This window comes from Siphateles boraxobius, unplaced genomic scaffold (genome assembly GCF_051911475.1).
Source record: "Siphateles boraxobius isolate OS27281-9 unplaced genomic scaffold, OSU_SipBor_1 35, whole genome shotgun sequence".
Classification (NCBI taxonomy): domain Eukaryota; kingdom Metazoa; phylum Chordata; class Actinopteri; order Cypriniformes; family Leuciscidae; genus Siphateles; species Siphateles boraxobius.
Window position 1 is genome coordinate 9,388,868 of NW_027508975.1, and position 24,088 is coordinate 9,412,955.

At 39.0% G+C, this 24,088-nt stretch overlaps 1 protein-coding gene across 1 annotated transcript; it reads left to right on the plus strand.

Moving 5' to 3' along the window:
- Positions 1–1,126: 1,126 nt before the first annotated feature.
- On the plus strand, positions 1,127–16,948 carry zbtb10 (zinc finger and BTB domain containing 10). The gene is made up of 4 exons (XM_077196348.1): positions 1,127–2,161; positions 9,775–10,696; positions 14,765–14,940; positions 16,331–16,948. Exons 1-4 carry the CDS (start codon positions 1,505–1,507, stop codon positions 16,628–16,630), a joined length of 2,055 nt encoding a protein of 684 aa, XP_077052463.1. The 5' UTR covers positions 1,127–1,504; the 3' UTR covers positions 16,631–16,948.
- The last annotated feature ends 7,140 nt before the right edge of the window (positions 16,949–24,088 follow it).

The following is a 24,088-nucleotide window of genomic DNA, read 5'->3' on the forward strand; positions in this document are numbered from 1 at the left end:
GAATAACACGCATTTTAACCTTTCTAGTTTCGACATGATAGCGATTGTCAGCAGAGGAGATAAGTCCTTCATGTTCACAGGTGGGCTCTATCTGTTTTCCCTAGAAAAATACTTTCCCAATGAAACTATTTTCCCTTTAATCCAGAGGAAACAGTACGTGGCGTTATTGCTGGTTTATAAATCGTTTAATCATGCTGTAGGCTACTGTAGGAAATTACGCCACCCACTGGGTGACAGGATTTAATAGCCTAATCCTACAGTATATTTTTTACTATATGTTTGTTTGTTTGTTTGTTTGTTTTTTAATGTTTTTTGAACCCCCACATCATAATGCCCATACAAAATATACGACTACTAATGTATATTGCTTTAAAACTGTAATATATGTAATATACTGTAATAACCTATAATATTACATCATTAATTGTAAGAACATCTCCGTTTCTATCCATTTTGTCAAAATAATATTAATAGGCTAGTTTTTACTAAAACATGTGTTGCAACTCATATGTCCTTCATCAGTAGACTTAGGCTATAAATTTAAAGTGATTGAAAAAGTGCAATGAACTTCGCTAGATGTGTAGGCTACCTTGGATCACTTTGATTTATGCTACTTAAAAGGCACATTTTAATTAATGTAAGCAGCAGCGTAATGACGCTTTTTATTTAGCCAATAGGGTTGTTGTTGTTTTTTTTTACCGTGTAGAACTATAGTAAAAAAAATATTTATGTGAACGTGTTACAACAAATTAAATGCATTTCGATAAAACACCGTAATGGCCGTAAATCAATTGATTTAAAGAGATTGAACTATTTTCCTTTAAATCAAGCTCACTAAGATAATGTAGTATTTGACAAAACGGTGTTGTTAAAGTTTCATTAAAATGTATCAAAAGAATGTATCAAAAACTAAATTTACAACGATGTCTCAAGATATTGATATCGAAAACCCTATCAGTCCATCCCCGTCACCACCTGGAAAATACACCTATATGCACCCGCTCATAATAACGCCAACCAGCCCACCTGTCCCGATCATCACGACTCGTGCTACAAACATGGTGCGACTTCTTAAATGTCAAGCACAGCGGAGGGCGTTAAAAGGGATACAATGACTTATTGGTTCGAGGCTTGTAGCTCTATAGATGAAAAAGCATGCGGAAAATGGGTGCAGTCATTGACACAAAAGACCCCTGGCTGTTCGTCGTCACCCCCATCTTCCTTTAACACGAACCCCCCCTCCTCCTCCTCTCTCTGACCGAGATGCATTGTGGGGGAAGTCGTTGCCATTCGACCTCTGCGGGGCCTGCGCGGACGCAGACAGAACCCTGAAATTCATTATGCCTTTAAAACCCCTATTTATTTCCGCATAACCTACATACTCTCACCAGGAGGCCGGAGCGCAGGAAAACGGCTCATTTCATGCGGAATACTTTATTTAAGAGAGCTGCGATCGGAGTTTTGTTTTGTTGAGAAAGTGTAGATTGTAATTTATTTCAAGAAAATGTCCGGAGAGCGAAGCCGCAGGTCGCTGGCTTTCCGAGGAGGTGGATTAGCCGTCACCGGTGCCAGTGCCGTCGGAGGAGGCAGCAACGGTAACAGCTGTGAGGCCCCGGCTTGTCAAGACCGACATTTGAACGGGAATAGGCCGGATCAAGAGGACGACAGGGATTTAGGGGCGAAAGGACCATCGCTGGGGAAAGTCGAGGGCGGGGGGTCCGTCAGCGACAGCACGGAGCCGGAGGAGGACGAGGACCCGGAAGGGGGCAGTTGTACAGCGGGGAAAAATAATGACAAAGGCGCTTTAAACAGCGTAATGGTGAAAACCGAGGGCTGTAAGTGGGCGACCGGTAACGGCGTAAAACGGGAGGACGGTAGCACGGGAGAGGCGGAGGAAACGGCCACTAGAAAGCCGCTGCTGGAGATGAGACCCCAGACGCTGCTGTTGCAGAAACACTCGCTCTTCCAGGACTCCTGGCTGCAAGAGTTTCCCTGGCTCAAATTCAGCCAGGAAACAGGACTGATGTCTTGCTCCTGGTGCCATAACATCGCCACCAAAAACAGCGACGAGCTGGTAAAAGGCAGTCGGAATTACAAGCGGGCCTTGCTGCTGAGACATCACCTGTCCTCGGAGCACGGCAGGAATGACCCGACCAGACAGGTACGTCTACACTGCGATATAATGGGGACGGGGATACTCGGATAGGCGACGAAGCCGAGCTGGGCTGTGCTATTCGTTCTTTACTTAACGAATGCTAATGTTTTTCCGTGTCTTTTTGAAGCGGGAATGCTGCTTTCGAAGCTGTTTAGCGAGCTAACAGGTCTGTTAGCAGTAGACTCAGGTCGGAGGTAGCAGGTTAGCATGTACGAGCTAACTGGATCAGCGCTGTCAGTTAGTGAGATGAGCTGAAAGACTCACTACTAGGTGATTTAATTCGGTATTTGTACCGTCATTTGAAGCCTTATAGAAACTGGACCGATAATCCCACTTCTATATGCTCAAATTTTCTATTTAGATGATTGTGTGGAATGTAATGTCAGATATCCCTTATTAAATAGACTAAAAGAGATTGTGGTTCAAAATGTTGTCCTCGTTTGCTTCACCGTTTCCTGCATTGCACTGTAATTATCAACCCTGGTTGTCATGGTAACTAACCTGATTGCCACAGAGGTCACACAATGGAAAGGGCCTGACCCTGCTACCTTTGGGGAGCCGCACCCCTTCCCAGCCCCCTCGCTGTAAAAAGTGACCTCTGGCACATCTCACCCTCCCCTTTTAGTGCACCTAAATTAGAGGCATTGTGTTAGGTGACTCCCCAAGATCCATAGATAGTGTGTGTCACTTGCTACATTGGGCTGGAGTGAATTATGTCATCTGTAACGACATGCAGGCCACTGCAATGAACAGAATAAGATAAGGGTTGAATAAATCATATCAGCATCTGAGAACCACTTTTGTAAGTATAATGCACTGTAATAGTGAAATATAATTCGTATTTGATCTGGATGCATTGTATATTCCCAATCATGTCATTTACGATAAATTGGTATTGATCAATATTTTTTATGCATTTCATTTCCTGTCTATTATCAAGTCACAAAATGACTGTTGCCATCCAGAAAGATGCTGTGTTCTTGGTTTTGTAGTAGAATCCCTTAGGATTGTGCTGTATGATAATGTCCAGTCAGTCTAATCAGTGTGACACAAAGTGTTTCACTAACTCAATTTATACCCCCTACTAATTAGGAAGGAAAGGAGAGATTACTGCCGCCTCCCTAGCAACAGAGGGGTTAAGACTCTACAGCAGATCTGAACCCTGTTACGCTTTCCTGTTTGTTCACTTTCAAGTGACCCCTGACAGTCAACCTTTTTTACAATACTTTTTTTGTTGTTTCTGCGTAATATATGGAGTAAATGTGGTACTACATTTATTACACTGAAGTACAGTGTATACATAAAGCTGCAATTTTATATTTAGTTGTTTGTACATAGGCCTATTTAATTTAAAATTCTGGGACATTCTCAGACTTGCAACCTGTTTGCGTTTTGACCTCAATGTGCACTGGTACGATTTGCGACTCTAAACTATGCAAAAAGCTGGTAACACTTCTGTGTTTAATTGTGTTGCGTTCTGAACGCTACTCAAGCAAGACGCATTGGCGTAGCTTGCTAAAAAGCAAAAGAGGAAGAGTTTGCATAATAACTGAACTGCAAAAATATTTTACAACGCCCACATAACATCTGAGCTGCATCAGTGGTCCATTATCGTCTGTCAGCGCTCGTCAAAGTCAAAATGATTGAAATGGTCAATCAAATAAAAAAAGGCGGGGTTTAACGTTCAACAAAAGCCGAACGATGAAGTATTTATTAACAGTCAAAAAGTGTGTAAGAAGTAGCTGAACATTTAATATTTGACAACTGTTTCATGATATAGGAAAATGACCTATATATCCTTATCCAGGGATGTTTTGTCATTTTTAATTAAAAGTATATATGTGATTCATAATGCAATGACTGTTTGAGGTTGTGGGACAGTCATTTAGCCTATTAAAGTCAGAAAGTCAGCAAATTTCTACTCTATTGTGACGTATATCTGAGTGAAACGGCCCAAACAAGAAAGAATGAAGGACGGGACTTAATTTTGTCCATCGGGAATTGATCGTGTCATTGGATCGTTGTGGTTTGCTGTCGCTGTGATGTCATGTGAGTGACAGGTTGTCCCGCCTTGTGCGAGTAAACGCGTCATCAGAGAAGAGATGTCGCTGCAAAAGGGAGTGGGAGTTATTTTGATTAAAGAATAAAGATTATGAAGGCACATAAAATAAATAATTTTATTTTAATTTTCTGACTTGCACACATAAATCATTCATAATAAATACTCCAATATCCCATAAAAAACAAGAATTGCCCATATTGATATATATATGTATAGGCCTATATATTATTGATTTGCAGATAGTTCAAATGCATTTCTTTACCATACATTTTTTGTACTTTTATTGGGTGGGCTGTATGACGATATATCATAGTTTGCTATAAAGTATATTTTATATAGTATAAAAATATATCCGCCTAGCACAGGAATGCTTCCCTAAAAAGTTATTTTCAGGGCTCCAGGCAAAAATAAATAAATTAAGGAGCCATTGGCTCCAATAAAGTGAACAAATAGGCGCCAAATAATTTTTAGTGCCACAAAACAATAAACATGTTTTAATTATGTCATGTGTTGTGACGTCTGCCCTCCTTTTACAGCATCAGCATTTTCATCCATCTTGTGGAACTAAGATTCACTTGAAGTAGAAACTGAATTGCTTTTCCAACTTGAGAGCTACATATGGCGCTTTTCCACTGCATGGTACGGTTCGGTACGGCACGCTTTGGCGCTCTTCCACTGCATGGTACGGTACGGTTTGGTACGGCGCGCTTTGGCACTTTTCCACTGCATGGTACGGTACGGCTCGGCACGGCTCACTTGTGCCGCTTTTCCACTGCATGGTACGGTACGGCTCGCTTCGGCTCGCTTTAAATGGTACCACCTCTGTTGAGGTTCCAAGCGTACCGTACCGATACTAAAATGTGACTTGGAATCACTGTAGATCACTGATTGGTCTCCTTATAATGCATTCTATAAAGTTGTTGTATGTCTTACACACACCCCAATCTATTTTACAATATTTTTATGTTCATTCATTCATTGACACATCTCCGTCATTTTCTATCTCTCCTAGCTGGCACAGCCGTCAGTGTTGTTGCTCGATAGAGAAGCCTGATATTTTTCGCTTTTAAATGTTTCTGACGCTGAAAGCTGATCCTCGCTGTGCCCATGCATATGTTGGCGCTATAACTCTGAGGTTTTTTTCCACATGCAACTTTTCTGCACGTCCTCTCATTTTATTATATCAACACAACAAAAGATGTGATGGGCTGCTCTTCACAGAACATGCAGGTATAAAGGCACAAAATGTTTAATCGTACCCTGTACATTTATATTATCGCGAATGGCGATCTCAACAAAAATACTTGCAAATTAATATTTTTGGTCGCAAATGCGACTGTATTAGTCGCAGTCTGGAGCCCTGTATTTTACAGAGATTGATAAAGAAACATTTGATAATGTATACTAATATCTCAGATATACAGTAGTCAACATTTGAAGTGGATCAAAACCTTTCATCAAAGTTATTCATGAATTTTGAACAATACCTGTACTTATCTTAGGACAACTTTGATTAACTTTTTTGATCCACTTCAAATGCTGACTACTGTATATCTTAAATATTAGTATATATTATCAAATGTCTCTTCATCAATCTCTGTAAAATACACATATATATATATATATATATATACACACACACACTTGTGATTTTGTAATTGAAATCATAGGAAATAAAGAGTATGATAGCATACATGGAGGTCACAAGATTGTGGATGAATAGTATCTGTCTTAAAGTAGACTAATTGGGCAAAACATTAGGATGTCTGCTGTCCGGGGAAAGAAAGGCTGTTCTGATAGGCCACATCCTCCAATAGCCAATTTCATAATTGTGATCTATTATGTTCTTCAGTGCAGTGTCTGTCTGTCATAATGGGCTAAATTTCTTCACTGGTCCATATCAAACTCCCGTAATTCAATTACCTCTAAAGAAGGGTATCTGGGTTGCCTCACTCTTCAGTCTGGACTTCGCCCTCAAAGTAGTTGGCTCCTCTTCCCGTTATTAGTGAGCTCCAGTGAAGACGAGGGTCTCCGCCCCTGTACTGTCTGCCGCTGTGATATATGTGTGTATTGGGAGGCTTGTTGTGTTGTTGGTGCTTGTGGTTGTGCTGGTGGGGGAGAATTCCCAGGAATTTTGTATCGATGAGCCCTGCTCTTTGTTGGGAGGCCCAGATCCTGGCATTCCCCTCCCACACCTTGGGTCAAGCACACTGCTGTATTGTTCATGCATCTGGATGAGGGGACCAGGCGCTGGCCTCAGGGGCTGGGATGGCTCAGGAAGACTATGCGCAAGGAAAACAAAACCGCCGTCCCTGTTGTCTGAGGCACAATGTCCCCCTAACGTGCCACTTGTGTAGTGTATTCTCACTGTGGCCCTGGAAGGTGATAAAGGCACTGCTCGCTGTAGCTGAAGGCTATGTGTTTAAATTTTGGGGAGCTATTGTTGGTTTACGGTGAATGGAACATGTTGGAAGTGTACAATGGAATAATGGGTGTTGGCAACTCGTTGCCTGAAGAGCTTTAGACGGCTGTCTGTTCAACTGTAGCACAGGAGAACGACAGCGGTATTGGTAGTGGTTGTATAATGTTCCCGTTTCACATCAAAATGAAAGTCTGGGGTGGGAAACCAGAGAGAGAAACCACAGCGAGTTTCGTATTCGACATGTTTAATCAGAAAAGAACCAGTTTCCTTTTTTGTTTGTTTTTGATGTGTCTCATTCAGATTTATTTTCTTTGATATATATATATATATATATATATATATATATATATATATATATATATATATATATATATATATATACACACACACCATTTAGTAAGAGAGTTTAGGGTTGGTAAGAATTTTTTTAAATGTTTTTGAAAGAAGTCTCTTATCCTCACCAAGGCTGCATTTATTTGATTAAAAATATTGTGAAATATTATTACAAATAAAAACAACAGTTTTCTGTTTAAATATGTTTTAAAATTTGATGTATTCCTGTGAATGGTAAAGCTGAATTTTCAACAGCCACCGTGATACGTGATAGGATTCTTTAATAAATATAAAGTTCATAAGAACAACATTTGTGTGAAAGAAATCTTTTGTAACCTTATAAATGTATTATTGCTCTCACTTTTGATCAATTTAATGCATCCTTGCTGAATAAAAGTATTAATTTCTTTCAAAAAGAAAACATCTTACTGATCCTAGATTTTTTAACAGTAGTACTATGAAAGGCAAACATCTTAGGGTTTCTCGTAATATATCCAGGCAATTGTGAGCGTAAAAAAATAGTCTGAGAAACACAATTAGCATCAACTGTATGAGATCAGAATTTTGGTATTTATAGATATTGTAAAAGTAATGTGTTTTCCTTCATTGTACAGTTTGCTAAATTTAATGGCGTACAAAAGTGGAACGCAAACGACCCAGTAGCAAAACTGTAGACAATAACAATAACAAACATTCAATTAAGAAAAAGACCATGTCGAATTTCAAACTGTTACCACAGACTCATTTTGACTGATTTTAATGGGGGGAATCCTCAGAAAGCATCTGTTCTCTTGTAGTGCGTTTACACGTGGCACATCTGGAGAAAGGATGAACTGTGTGTGAGCGTATGAGAGAAAGAAATGGAGGTTAATTCTGGAGTAGTATGTCCTGACACCCACTCTTGACTGCCACCTCATCTGTCCTCTTACCATAGCTTGGCTTGGCGCACAGTCAGGCTCTCTCTGGATAGACAGAGGCGAACAATAGTGGGGACATTGTGACACCACAAACGAACGTTCATTCTCGTCTAGCACCCCCCTTCCTCCTCCTCATTCTTCAAACCTGCTTTCCACCAGACCCCTCTGAACTCAACAGTGCTGCCATTTAGACTATTTTCTTAATTTTAAAGAAATAGTTTACAGAAAAATGATAATTCTCTCATCATTCACTCATTAAAATCATTTACTTACCCTCATGTCCAAATTCCAAACCCATATTTGTCAGTGTAGCCCAAAAAGAGAAGAACTGAAGAATTGCCTTTTTGCATACAGTTCTCAATCAGGCCTGCCATGTCCCCTTTATCAAAAAAACACACAAAAAGCTGTTTTCAAACAGGTTTTCTAAATCTGCCATTGTTTGGTCTAACAGATATTACCGTCCCACACCATTGGTTGAGCCTGTGTTGCTGGTCAGGATTCTCAAACAAACAGAGATGTAATGAAATCAACTCTGAGATGCAGTATTTGCACAAAAAAACTACAAGCTTTAAATTTCAATCTGCTCCTCACACACAACTATAATATGACTTCAGAAGACTTGGAATACAGTGCAGTAATATGGACTACTTTTTATGATGGGGTTTTTTTTGTTGGCCTTTTGGCAGCTTGACCGCTCTTGATCACTAGACACTAATACAGTACAGAAGTTTGGTTCAGTAACAATTATAATAATTCAACCATTACACATTTATGTTACAAAAATGTCAATTTCAAATAAATGGACATTTCTATTTATGAGAGAATCCTTAAAAAAAATGCATCACAGATTCCACCGAGACATTAAGCAGCACAATTGTTTTCAAGGAATAAATAGCATTTTAATTGTGATATTTAACAGTATTGCTGTTTTTCTGTATTGGAACAAATACATGCAGCATTGGTATAAGACCATAAAAAAAAAGAAAACATTAAAAAAAAATCTTACCGACCACATTTCATTTAATTATATTGCAAAGAAAAGAGCAGTGTGAAAATACTTTGAAAAATGATATTTTGTGTTGAAATGAATCATACAGTAGAACATGAGAGGGAGTTAATGACAGAATTTTATTCCAGCTCTGATTTTGTAATTCCAGTTGTGTTTAGTTGTGTTCCAGTGTGCTAGGGAATTGTAAGTGTTTTCTTCACAAAGCTTCAGTGTAGCACTAAGCAGTAGTGAACAATGAGCCTGGAGGAAAAGACTGGCTTTGTGTGGAGAAATGGGGTTGCTCTCTCCCTCTCGCTCTCTGACTACTGGTTGGGCTTGCTGTTCCTGGATCAGGCTACAGTAATAACCCCATCTACCAGGACAAGCCCAGCCGTGTGGAGGAGGGGCTTGGAAGGCCTCCGCCCTGAGAAATAGATTTAATCTGAATTACTCCAGCAAAAAAAAAAAAAACAGCTGTGTTGTAGGAGGGGAAAATGTAGGGTGATATACATTTCAGCATGGATTAGGACATCTGGTTTGCAGTCCAGAAATATATTGTGTAGATTCACTCCTATTGGTAGGTACCAGCCGGTTCTCTCTCTTTCTTTCTCTCTCTCTTAATTGTGAGAGCAGATGATGGAGATTGATGGTGGGATGGGATGGTGGGATGGGATAATGGCCAAATATTTCTCATCTTAAAGCGCATTAACAAGGGCACAGAGCGTGCATCCTGTAAGCGGGGGTTTTACCAGTGCTATAGTTCCCACAGTATTGCAGCTTTCCAGCCTGTTAAACCAGTTTTATTGTCGGAGTTGTCATTGTACACCTGCCCTCCACCTTGTGTTTACACTGTAGACTAATGCTGATTGTCATTTTTGTTTGTTGTCTCTCCACTAGGAGATGGAAAGGCCTGAGGACGTGGAGAGCCCAGAGGTGGAGGACTACAGGAACAAGCCCAACGAGAACTCATACTGCTATCAGCTTCTGCAGGAGCTGGACAAGCAACGCAAGAGCGGCATCCTCTGTGACGTCAACATTATGGTGGGCGGCCAGATGTTCAGGGCACACAAGAACATCCTGGTCGCCGGGAGCCGCTACTTCAAGACCCTCTACTGCCTGACGAAGAGCGAGAGCTGTGACCAAACTACGATCACGAACCTGGATGTGGCGGCCGTGCAGGGCTTTTCCGTCATCCTGGACTTCCTGTACTCAGGCAACCTCTTTCTCACCAGCCAGAATGCCATCGAGGTGATGTCCGTGGCGAGTTACCTCCAGATGACCGAGGTGGTCCAGTCCTGTCGCGCCTTCATCAAAGATGCCCTCAACATAAGCATCAAGCAGGAAGCCCCTGACTCCGTGGTGGTCGACTACAACAAACGCCGGACGGTGGCGAAAGACTGCCAGGGTGGCGACAAGAAGCCCAGCAACTTCTGGGCCACCAGCATCCTGTCCAAGCTGTCCATCAAGGCCAGTGGACACGTGAAGGATGAACCCAGCGACGTGGAGGTGTCCGGGGGAGAAGGTTGCGCATTGGGAAGCTCCAGTTGGGGAGGAGAGAACTCGTCTGAGTCCACGGAGATGGAGCCACAGGTTCCGGGGCCGGTGTTCATCTGGAACGGTCCAGATCCAAGCACTGGGGTGACCATTAAGAGGGAGGAGCGTCCTGAGCCGGGCAGCAGAAAACGGAAAAAACAGGCCGCCAAGCGCTTTGTCTACAACATCCCACCTGAGCCGGAAGAGGGTTTCGACGAGGGTATGTTCATCCAACCATCTGCCTCCTACACCAGAGAGGACTTCTCTTACATCTCAGAGAATGCTGGTACGTTACCCATCACGCCTTTTTCTCCTGTTCAGGCACCTCAATGGCTCTTCAAGCCAAGTCAAATTCAAATCGTCAGTCACAACTAATTTATGTGTGATTAATAAAAACACACCCAGCAAGTTTACATGAAAAAAAATTTTGTTTCCTTGTTTGCTGGAAATGTCTAGGTCTTGAGGTCTTTCAGATCAAGGGAGTTTGGTTATTTGAATAATGTTGCCGCCCTATTGTGTAGACTCATCAGCACACTTCAGTGCTGTCATTAGGATTGTCATGTATGACAATAGTGTTTTTGACACCTCTCTCACACTCAGACAAAGGCCCGTATGCATTTCTGTAAAGCCTTTGGTAATGGTATAATCAGTGTTTATTAATGGCTGAATACACAGCCTTGAGGAAGAGCTCATGCCTTTTTCCAAATAGCATGTTATCATACTACTAGAATTTGATATGTAGAGTACATACTGTGCAAATCCTCAAAATGCAGATGGTTTATGATCTACTATTTCAACAACTTTCCAAACAAAGTTGATTAGTAAAATGGGTTGTATCTGGGGATGCGGTTAGATCTTAGGTGGTTTACATCAATTTGAATATGGTTTTGGTCTAACATTTTGTGTACTCCATTTAAAAAAGCATTTCATATACAGTATGCAATTTTGTAGTGGGCATTATACAAAAACTGTATACTACTAAGACAAAAAAAGTTAACTGGTATTGCTATGATTGGGAGAAAGTGTAACAAGCAGCACTATGGTGGAATAAGACCTGCCTATCGCCAATTGGTAAAGTTGTTTCATCGCTGCTGCCAAGCTCCGGTTCCCATAGAAACAGTCAGTGTCCTGAAACAGTGAAACAGTCAGAAACCCATGCTTAAGACTGGCCAATCAACCTGAAATGTACACACTTTTTATGCTATTTGAGCATAGTAAACTTTTATTGCTAATTTAAAATGTTATTTAAATGTGAGTTTGGCAAGCACTTTGTTTTTCAGTGTTTTCCATTCAAGTAGATGGTAGTTGGTCTTGAGTGATATCACTGTCAGGGACTTTGGCCTGATGCAGTAGATTACTAGTAGTAGAAACAGACCTTGAATCAACCTCTTTTGGTTTTACTGTGCATTATGTTAAATAATATTATTCATAATTTATCAAGAATGTACTGTCTCTGAAATGACTTTATTTCTTCTGAACTCAACAAGGCTGCTTACGTTTTAACCAATGGCTGTTGGCAATGTTTAAGACATTTACTTCATTTGACCTCAAACTCTGGTATAAAATTTCACGTTCCAAAAAATTCCCATCGTACATTTTTTTCTTGTTATATATCCTGTTTCAGCTCACTCACTATAGCTGTTGATTTTTTCTTGGTGTTGTAAGTAATTGTAAAGGGGTGTTTTAAGAATTCCTGCTAATTCCAGAGTTCCTTATGTTCAAAACATAAGCTTGATATATTGTCACATCGTTTCTTTTGAGTCAGGAATACCTCTTGTAATTCTAAAGCACATTCTTACACACTCCTCAACCTTCAGCTATGGCAGGCAGTCTGCCAAGGTCTCACATTATGTTTGCTTCTCCTCAGGCCCTGTGTAGCTCAGGGCCACAAGACCATCTTCCCTTTTTAATTAGAGTGGCCAGTTCGTTTTCTTCTGCCCTTATTAAGGGAGTCGACCCTCCCTCCACCTCATACCACAAAAACCTTCGTAATCTCCAGTCTGATGAGCTGTCATGCTTCAAACTCTCTGCCCCCATTAAGCAGAGCAGCGTGTGGTATAGTATCATGTCTTAAGTGACGCGGTTCTGAGGAGAGGCTTTCTCTCCCCGTCGTCGATTCCTCTAATGCAGGATAATGAAGTAAAGCGGAGGAAACGTTACCCTCAGGCTTCCTAAACACTCTCAAATGCACTTAGCTCGTATTCCTGAGCGCACTTTAATGTGCAGAGCGGACGGCTCACACCTGAAAGGCATGTGTGTGTGTGTGTGTCGGTGTGTTTGCCTACACATGCCTACGTATGCTTACGTACTCGACTGTGTACTTGCGTCCATGTTGACTACTCACTTCCTTTTTCACACATGTGTTTCACACATTTTTCTTGTGAGGGGTATGTTGCTTATTGCTTAATGCCTTTCAATATATATATATATATATATATATATATATATAGATTTAGCTATATATATTGGCTGTAGCTTTGTTATTTATTTACAATTATAGTATTAATTAATATTTTGAATTAGCTTTAATTATTATTATTATTATTATTATATAAAAAAAATTTTATTAGTTTTTTCAAAATCTAAATCGGTTAACTAAAAAACGAGTTTTAAAAGTTTTAGTTAACAATAATAACACTGGTATCATGTAGCATTTTCACTTTTGGTGTGGACAGGCAATTTACTGTTTTTGGAAAAAAAACCCGGTCTGTTCTCTCTCACACATCACACAACAGGATCAGTCACCATAAATGCTTGAGTCCTTTCCAAACAGGAAGGTTGAATTGTTGATTTGCGGTAGTGACAAACATACACACGCACTACCCCCGATTCCCTCTTCTGAGATGCAGCGCTGCCAGGGGCCGTCCCGCCCTAATCCTGCTAATGCAGCCCAACTATCTCTGCCATTCCAAATATTGACCCAGGCAGAATGAACCGACTGCAGAGGTACTTACAATGGGATCTGATGGCTTTGGCCCGCCAGCCTGCTAATCCACAGTGTGTAAGATGATCGACTGTTAGGGCTTCACAAATTTATTTACACATCATATCGCCTTCACACACCCACACAGACACACATTTACAGTTGCTGCCTTACGCAAAGTTGTGATCTTTACAAATAGCCACATATAGTGAACAGTTAAGGCTGGAAAGGACAGGAACATCAAAAAGCCTCTCCAAAATGTTGCAAGCCCAAACATCAGTACTCAAAGCGGGGTATTGTTTCTACAAATGTGGTTATTTAGTTAATGCTAATGCACTTGCGTACTTGCATTATATTTATATACTTTTCTGAAAACAACAATGTGTAGTTACTAGCTAGAAGCGTTTGCATTCATGTCATTGCGTAATTGAGTATATTTTGGGCCTTTTTGAGCCTGTTGGTGTTTCCTTAGGGGGTTGGGATCAGTCTTGGCAAATAAAGGGTGGGGTCGGTTGAAACCTTGAGCCCATTTACCACCAATCTCTAAGTTGTAGGTCTCATCCAGCATACTGTAAGATTCCCAGCAAGGAGAGTGGCCATTTTCACAATCTTTGAGCAGTCTCATGACTCAGGCCTGGCCATTGAGATTCCAGGTTAATCGTTAACCATTTTAAGTACCGACAAGCCCATAGTAACAGATTGAACTTTAATTTTGAGCCTGCCGACACAAATGAACAGCACAGCTGCTGCCGGGCCTCCTTCAGTCCGCAAGGTGGTGTTTAGAGCCTCGATTGAATTCCCAGGTGATCTGGCTCTTATCACCCCCTTGACAACCTGCTTGACGACCCTTTTGTTTTGCTCATTTTGGCTCAAACAAAGCTGGATCCCACCCCCCCAAATACCACGTTGTACAGACAGCTCTAGTCTAATTGTCACGAGGCAGCGCTCCCAAGAGAACTTGAGTGTTGGGATGAGTATTTTCAGCAGCAAAATGCAGAGATTGCTATTCCGACAGTCAGACTTTTTAGGCATGTTAGTTTTGAGGAAAGGAATGGTGACCAGAAGGAATGAGCTTTTGCTTGTTTATCAGTAGAAAATCGCATTAGACTAATATAGTTACGGCCTCTGGCATGAGGTTTCCATAGCAACTGGCACACTTTCACAGTGTGTTTTTATTCGTTTTTTTCTTTGCCAGGGTGACGCAGACACGCAGACACATCACTTACATGCACTAATTTTCTCTCTCAGTCACATAAAGCCACTTTTTCCATGTCGAAACTGACAATTAAGAGCTGAAAATGCGAACGAAGACAATTGTGTCTCTGACAAGACAACCTACATCCGCTGCCAAATCTCATGCTGAATTGTCTAGATCTCAGAAACCGGTGTTAAAAGTGCTGAGAATCTGTTTGTTTGTGTGGTTTCTCCTAGGTGAAGCGCCTGAAAATGCCCTTAATAAGCTGAAGTGTCCCCACTGTAACTACATTGCCAAGCACCGGCGAACACTAAAGAGGCACCTGATCATCCACTCGGGCGTGCGTTCTTTCAGCTGTGACATCTGCGGAAAGCTGTTCACTCGCAGAGAACACGTCAAGAGACATTCCCTGGTAAGACAGAAACATCAAGTCTTATATGTGGGTAAATCTCACGGAAACATTTCACCCTAACATCTAAAGAACGATTCTTTTGATGAAAAACAAAGCCTGTTTTTAAAACCACAACAAATTTGTGCATTGTGACTCAATTTTCTTGACAGTTGAGCATATTTTTCCGACACAGACAGTAATGATACCAACAAATTAGATACCAGTGAAAATTCACAGTTCTCTATTTCCATTTCAATACCACTGCTAAAACTACTAGCCTAACTAATATAAATTTAAAACATGATTAAATACAAGTAAACAGTCATAATCTGTTGAAGCAAATAATCAAATTAGAAGCAAAAGCTAAAATAATACAGTATAACAAAGATACAAATGAAATAAACAGTGCTTTTCATGTTTTTCTGTTAGGTCTGAGAGTAGTTTCCACATACAGAAATCTAATAAAATAACACTGCAGTCTTACTGTATAAATTAAACATCCTTTTTAATGAATCCTTATTAAAGTTACAAAAGTTATTCAGTCAAGAGTAGTGAGTGTTTTTTTTTCTTCTTCTTTGTTGTTTGATTAACATTAAAAACATAGACAGCAGGACTATTAGGCTGCTGTCACTTTAAGACCTAATGCACGGATGACGGATCCAATATATTGACACTGTACAGATGCGTTTACTATGTCACTTAAGACATAACTGACTGTTTACTTGGATACTCTCTATTTTTTTTTACATAATTTTGCGTGAATTTGTCCATGTGTGTGTGTGTGTGTATATATATACATACATATATATATATATATATATATATATATATATATATATATATATTAAATAATGATAAAAGAAATTATGAACACATGCAAAAACAAGAGAGAGCCAACTTAATATTAATAACTGATTGCGTTGTTGTCAGTATATGCTTTTTCCTGTGTGCTTTTTCCTTTTTTTCTGTTTTTGCATGGTAAAATAAAACCTGCAGCAGTAGTTTGCCCTTTTTTTTGCCAAAAAATGTTGTCAGATAAATGCCCTAATCAAGTTTAGAGTTTTTTCTTTTTTTTCTTCCCTCATATTGAAAATATTTTCGTCATATTTTGATGGTTTAATCGAACTTATATATGTGTGCGTGAATATGTGTATGTACTCTATATGTACACACACACACATTGGGGACTGGAAATGTTTAATTGTTATGTTAATGTCCCATGCAGAAAAAAATATTTGACATGACAGACATTTTGTGAAATCAGTTTGTCAGTTTGTGGGTGAATTTCACAAAAACTATCAAGTTTTTGTGAAATTCACCCACAAACGGATTTTACTCAGTCTCAAAATACTCAACAATAAAATATCTTGCTTCACTGACTAATATTCCTGTTCATGACATTCATTTGCAGGTCCACAAAAAGGATAAGAAATACAAGTGTATGGTATGCAAGAAGATCTTCATGCTGGCGGCCAGCGTGGGGATACGGCACGGTTCCCGCCGCTATGGCGTGTGTGTGGAGTGTGCAGACTCCCACCAAGGCACGCAGGAGGGTCTGGAGGGCATGCAGGACCTGGAATTCGCACGCGACGAAGACTTTGATGAGGCTGTGGAGGGAGACGAGGACATGGAGGCGGAAGAGGGGGAGTCCAATGAGATTGACCAATCCAACTGCGAGGGTGATGCGGGTGCCATCCCCGAGAAGGACTAATTTAGACATAACCTGGTAGAGAAACAAATCAAATGCAAAGAAAAAATAGCTGGGAAACAATCAACAATTCCAAAGTGCTATCTAACCTCTGTTGCACGTCAAGTTATGTCAAAGAGATATATAGCTTTGTTAGAGAGGGACTCCAATATTTAAAGATTGTCTATGTGTCAGAGTCTGGGCCGTGTGCCTGTCAGAGAAAGAGGTATAATGATATATAACGAAAAAAATCAGGTTTTTCTGTGATGTACTTTTTCTTTTGTAGGGGATGAGGGTGTACAGCGTTTTTGAGTTTTAACAGGCCAATCATATTAAAAGAAATATTAATTATTTAATTTATGAAGAAAGATATTATGGTCTTATGAAATTATAGAATTAGATTTTCTCTTTTTTTAATGTACATCTGCTTATTTTCTGTTCATAAATGCGCTTCCTGACAGACCTGATCATATATTGCTCAGAGGAGGATCTCGACATGGAGCATTATAGAAATTCCGCCTACAGGAAGATTTTTTTTGTGTGTGTGTGCGTGTATGTGCGTTTTCTTTCTAGTTAAATGTTGTCATGAAATTTTTATGAAATATATATATATATATATATAAATATATATATATTTTCCTTTTCCCTGCACAAATCTTGGAACCAAAAATCTGTTTTGTGACTCTAATTGACCACAGCCATATTTATGATTAAATTATATAGGGCTGTTAGATCGTGCCAAGCAGAACGCACACCAAGATTTTTTGCAGGACGCAAAAACTACTGAAAATGCTGAGAGAACGTAAAGCAGAGAAATATAAGAAAGAGAAGAAAGAAAAAAAAACAGAAAAAGAGAAATTTATAACCTATAAGGGGAATATATTATTGCTAGCTTTATTTGAATCACAGCATCACAGTAACACTTTATAAAGCATTTTGACATTCACTTAAAGCTTGAATTTTGCCAAATGATGGAAACGTTTGGTGCTGTAACGCTTTTGTTTTTATTCTTATTTTTAAATACTGGACCTACAAGCTGTATATGATGTTAATAATCGTAAAGCCTACTCAACTCAGTTATACTAATCAGCTTTGTATTTTACACTGTTGTGCTAAGGAGCCTATCAGGTATGCTTTTCTGTTTTTAACGTCTTTTCTATTAAATGCACATGCACATGCATACATACATACACACACATACATACCATTTGTTGTTGTTAAAACTACTGGCAGTACTTGTATAGATGGAACGACCTGATGTTCTTGAGTTGGTTAGTGGTACTGAGCTTACTTTAAATCACTTGAACGACCTGTGTACCGTTTTTGAAGAATGCAGATGGAAAGAGGTGGTTTGCAATAGACTCCCAAACTTTGTTTTGGTCCCCCTTAACATTTGCGATCATTTCGGTTTCGTTTTATTTGGACTTTGTCATGTGTCTGCTGAGTGGAAAACACTTTGCTTGTGCCGACGTAGAGCGGAAGGTCTATGAAAACGCATAGACGGGCACTTACTGTTCTACGTTCTATAATTTCTTATTTCCCCAAAGCCGGTCTGGATGGAAATAAATTGAAACTGTTGTGTTTTATTCCATGCAGAGCTTTTCTTTTTCTTTTTCTTTTGACATTTCATTATTTAATGCTATATGTGTATTGACTCCAAAATGCAATCAAGACTGTTAATTTTTATTGTCCTACCAAAATCGTTGTTTAATTGTTAAAGAAAATGTATAAGAAATCCAGGTAAATATTTAGTGTAGATCCTTGCTTGTGTATGTTGTCAAATTTAAATGTTTTTATTCTAAAATCAATCATTCACTTTACCCTTAGATGCATATATTGTTTTATTTGTCCTTTCTTTTGAGGTTATTTTGTTTTTGTTCATCCATTGTGTTTTTTTATTTCGCTTTATGCACATATTTTTTAAGAATTATTGTTTGTGGGTTAAATCCTAGGAGCAGGAGTTTCTGTTCATATGCAGTGGATATATTGAAGTGCTATACTGATACAGAAATCGTCTATCTTTCCCTTTACTCGAGATGAAAATTGTATTTTAAAAGCTGTATAGAAGATCCTGTTTGTATTACTTACCTTCAGATCACTGTGGGAGGGATATTATATAGATATTTAATTATTATTTGAATTAAATGATGGCAACACTGCTGCAGTTAACTGGTTTAAAACCTCAGCCTGGCTTTCACTGTTCTCACTGACCTTCTCTCTTTTTTCACATGCACGTTCACCATCATGTCAGTTTATACTTTTTCTTGTTTTGTCTGTGTATCTGTTCAAATCACATTAATATACTCCTTAGACTTTATGCTGTATATGGAGATAACAGACAAAAAAGGAAAAAAAAAACACTACAGATGAAGGTTTTTTTCAGCTGTATTTTATAAAAGCTGTTTCAAAGATGTATTTTTCAACTCTCTTACAGTGATGCAAATGGGGCCAATGCCTCACCTCAAACACAAATCAAATCAGGTTATTCTTTTTATGTTTTTTCAAGAGTTTAAATGAATACGTTTCCCTTCTCTTTCAATTGTACTACTGTTCCTCTATTATAAATTTTAAAATAAAACTTTGATATTTCTTTGTGCTGTACTGTCTTATTGCATCAATTAAAGGAAGTTGTGAGGGTGCCCAAGGGTCATATCTTGTCATTTTATTTTCTGTATTTATCAGCGTTGACAAATTTAACAGGATCAGGTGGATATGCGCATTTCTAATGCAGTTTTGTTGGATGTTATGCCGTTCAGCCTTGTTAAATGAACCGAAAACGCTCCTGAAATATTTTGAAATAAAAGCTCAAATCCACAATATTTAGTAGCCTACAGTGGCATTCCATGTTACATGTAGGTTACAGTACAAATCTTTGGATTTTTTTTTTTTTTTTTACATAAGCACAATTGTATGCCTATTACATTATTTGTATTTAATGTAATATGTATTTTTCCTGCACTTTGGCTCTCTAATCTCAACATCCTCTAAACGCACATGCACCAAACTTTCAAAGTTTCTCAATTATCTTATGAAAGACGTTGCGGAATGATTTGTTTATATTATATTTACTTCCTTATTTATTAAACAAATGTTATAACGGCATAACCCCCCAAATATTGAGTGTTTATGAAGGGCCCAGGATGTTCCTCTTTAGGATTGAACAGGGCTGATGAGACGTGTATGTGATTTCATACTCTCCTCGTGCTGTTATTACTTCTGTATCGCACTGCACTGCCACCTCGTGGCCATTCCCCGATATCGTACTTTACAGTAAATTTATTTTTCAGGGTTTGACGCTTTATTTATTAACTTACTTAGTTAATTTAGGATATTCGGTGGACAAAAAGCCCAGACAATATGAGCTGTGTAAAATTATAAGTGATCTATGAGCTTTATACGGCTTTTTACAGAGTATGCCATTGAACACACGGTAAGTCTATTCCTCACAGCCTCGCTTTCATACTATGGCGCTGCTCTGACCATAACTAATTACAGTTAGTTATGGTCCAGTAGAAGGGTAGTAGTGTCAGTTGTTACGGCAGTTTCACATTCAGTGTTTTTTCGCCGCTAAAAACACATAAAACGCTTGATTTACTGAGATACTGTAAGTCTACGGTTACTTCAATTTATTTAACTATGTTTGCTTGAATTTTGGTAGCTGTAGCTTTAAATAAGTCGTCAAAACTGTATGATGACAACTGATATGACTATCGAAAGTTTGAAGTTTCATACATTCCCTTATAGACCCGCTTCTGTCCAGTGTCCACTAGATGGCAGACAATTACTTTCGATCTCGTCGTCGTCTATCAGGAAGTCCGAGGTTGACTCTATTGATGATTTTCTCTTGATCAAAATTCTGACAGTATCACCCAGTAGCCTACTTCTAGAACCACCTTTCCTCAAAACTTAATGCAGATCAAAATAGCCTATATATTCAAAACTTCATACAGATCAAAATATATAGTCAACTAAAATCATGTATCGCCTATGTCCTGTTGAAAGAGGCGTAGGCGAATCTTGTCAGCACAGTTGTCTATATTCTAACTATATTCATATTTGACTTGCTACAAGGTGCTAAATCACACAGTTGAGTTTTATAGTTTTGAAAATGTTACCTATGGTTTCTCTAACAACCGATTAAGATGATTCTGATTGGCCCTAAATTGTTTTTTCAAGTTGTTTTTGTAACCTTTTCACCGTTGTGTTCAGTGTTATACTTAGTACATTCAGTTGAAGACTATATATTCATATTTTCTTCATTTGAAGGGTAAATAGGTTGTGCGGCCTAAAATCCAATAGTTTTTAAATATGTGTAAATGTGTTTGTTTGGCCAAGTTCATTCATCTGAGGGAATGTTTGTGTATATGCCTGTGTGTTTGTTTATGCACGGTGTGAGTGCGAGAGAGAGAGAGAGAGAGAGAGAGAGAGAGAGAGAGAGAGAGAGAGAGAGAGAGAGAGAGAGAGAGAGAGAGAGAGAGAGAGAGAGTGTGTGTGTGTGTGTGTGTGTGTGTGTGTGTGCTGTTCAAACATGCCCCTGGGCAGCCACACACTGGCTCATTCTGCTGGCTGTGTGAGAATGGATGGCTGCTTTTGTGTGGGTGTCTGTCAGTGCTGTTGTGTGAAGCTGGCCCCATTGTGCCCGACCACTGTCCCTTATTGACACAGGACCTTCTTTTTGCCTGTTCCCATGCTCCGACCCTCTGGCTTGGCCCATCAGCGCCTGAAACCGGATCCACTCAGCAGCATTGCGTTCTCTCTCTCTCTCTCTCTCTCTCTCTCTCTCTCTCTCTCTCTCTCTCTCTCTCTCTCTCTCTCTCTCTCTCTCTCTCTCTCTCTCTCTCTCTCTCTCTCTCTCTTTCTCTCTATCTCCTGGTGCTATTGTCTGCTGTCGTATTTCATTCTAAAGTGTGGTTGGGCAAATTAAAGAGCAGCAGGTAATGGTACGGTCATAGCTGCAGTTGTTGACGATGGCCTGTGGCGGTCGTTTATTGAGGCCAAGAGTGAATGCTTGTGGTTGGTTTCCCTCTCTTTTGTGTCTCCTGTTGCATGCGGTTGTGTCCTCTGTGACGGCATAGTTTCACAAGAGCCGATGAGGTCAGATAGAGGACGGGGCTGAGATTGAGGCAGTTTTGAAGGTATGTGAGGAGATTATTGCCCTGGACCTCCCATGCCGAACGAGGCAGGTGGGATGGATCGCAGGTGTTAACTTGAAGAACAATCTCAGCTGCGACTCTTAGGCTCATGGGTGCTGGGATTTTTGTGACTTCAGGTGTTATTCGCATTGCGCTATGCATAGTCCTTATGTCAAAATAATAATAATATACATTTTGGAGGTTCACTGCTTCCAGTAGTGTCGCTCTTAAATTACTCATGGTTAGAATTACCTGTTAGGATAAGTCAGGTAACCTTGAGTAAAAATGTTAGGCCTATATTTTTACCTGATCTAAACTTTAGTTTTGTTGGTGTTACTTAATGTATTTAGGTTGGTTTAGTGAAATTAAATCATATTTTGACTTGAAGAACATCTGTTAATTTAGATAAAAGCACAAAAAACATAAAGCATGTTTTTTTAAGGTTAACATTTTCTTCAGTTGAAAATATACTAAATAAAATGTATCTAAAGTTAATATAATAGAATTTTATATGATTAAATATGACTGAATCAACTTATATTAGCTTACACCAATCAAAGTAATTTTAAGGGTCAGAAATATGACTTAATAAAAAAATTGTGATTCATTTTCAATCTATTAATCATTGGTTATATTGGGATTTATGCAATCTTAATATAGATTGTTTGAATGTTATAGTTTGCCCACCATATTTTTCTCTGACTCCCCCATATATATAATTATTAGACTTATAATTAAACTGCCTGGTGTATACTTTAATCAGTAATAAGCAATTTAGAAATTATGAGATATACTATGTCATAAATAAGTCAACTATGAGATCAAAAGTAGAAATTATGAGATAAAAGTCTAAATTATGACAACATTTAAAAAAGACAAAAAGTTATAATTACTGTAAAAATCAGTCTTATGTCATGATTATGTCCTATAATCATGACTTAGTACAACATATTGACTATTATGTGGCAGAAATAAGCTTCCATATCACTATCTTTTCCATGTGACTCATGAGGAATCAAGAAAGCTGCTATGTTAAATTTCTCTTCCATGGACTATGCTGCTTTTGTGAGAATAGATGAGAGAGATCTGTCTGTTATAGATTCGTTTGGGAGGAATTTCTTGGCCTGTGTCACAAAAGCCGCTTCGGTTCACACGCTGGAAGGATGTTCAGTATTGTGAATCACGGGGGTCAGTTTTGAAGAGCCAGTCGCTCCGCTGCCCTGGCACGCTGGGGGCATTTGCATGTGAAAAAGGAGGAAATAAAGTTGTCAAGTTCGCTCAGTCCACACCGCCCCCCCCCCCCCCCCCCCACCCCTTTATTCCAGCCCTGTTTTCCCTACTCAACATGAAGTCAAGCACAGGAGTGATGTCTGACACTTCACACACACTTCAGATGACTCTTGTCCCTGCATTCATCACATAAACACATATATGTAGACACAAATCAGTCCAGTGCCCACATATAAGACTGTTTGATGCCAAATTTGACTCCCAAATATGACAATATATGTGTGTGAGTTTGTACCATATTATCGGGGAAATAATGTTGACAGGTTTTTAACCCACCATAGTGTACTGTTATGTGTAAACCTGAAGAGAAACATTAAAGGGATACAAATTTTGTTATCATTTACTCACCCTCAAGTTGTTCCAAACCTGTATGAGTTTCTTTCTTCTGTTGAACACAAAAGAAGATATTTAAAAGAATGTTGGTAACCAGGGAGTGGACGGTAGCCATTGACTTACATAGTATTTATTTTTTTCCTACTATGAAAGTCAATGGCTACTGGCAACTGCTTGATTACCAACATTCTTTTAAATATCTTCTTTTGTGTTCAACAAAAGAAAGAAACTCATAAAGGTTTGGTAAAACTTGAGGGTGAGTAAATGATGACAAAGTGTTAATTTTTGGGTGAACTATCCCTTTAAACTATAGCTGTCAAAAGAAAAAATAATTGTTATTAATCTCATAGATATGGACGAGTCTTAAGAAAGCAAGATGCAATATTTATAATAAATACATATGAACTTATTTTATTTTAATATAAATAAACTATTTTGATAATAATAAACAATTAAATAATTAAAAATAAGAATAACCAACTACACACACACATAAACAGTATGTGTAGTTATTTATTTTATGTTGTCATATTATATATAATATGTATTATTGTTGTTTATATGTAATATGCATATTGTCAGGAATCAATCAGATTCATTCCCATCCACCACTCAAAGATCACTCTCCCCGGAATACTAACCACTCACACCTGTGCACCATCAATTACCTCATCACCCAGCTCTACAAAACACCCATGCACACTTCAGTCTTTGTCAAGCCTCCAAC

Excerpts from the sequence above, each read along its gene's own strand:
- zbtb10 (XM_077196348.1), top strand. The coding sequence starts at position 1,505 with ATGTCCGGAGAGCGAAGCCGCAGGTCGCTGGCTTTCCGAGGAGGTGGA. Across the intron at positions 2,162-9,774 it reads GGAATGACCCGACCAGACAG|GAGATGGAAAGGCCTGAGGA; the intron begins GTACGTCTACAC and ends TCTCTCCACTAG. Across the intron at positions 14,941-16,330 it reads ACGTCAAGAGACATTCCCTG|GTCCACAAAAAGGATAAGAA; the intron begins GTAAGACAGAAA and ends ATTCATTTGCAG.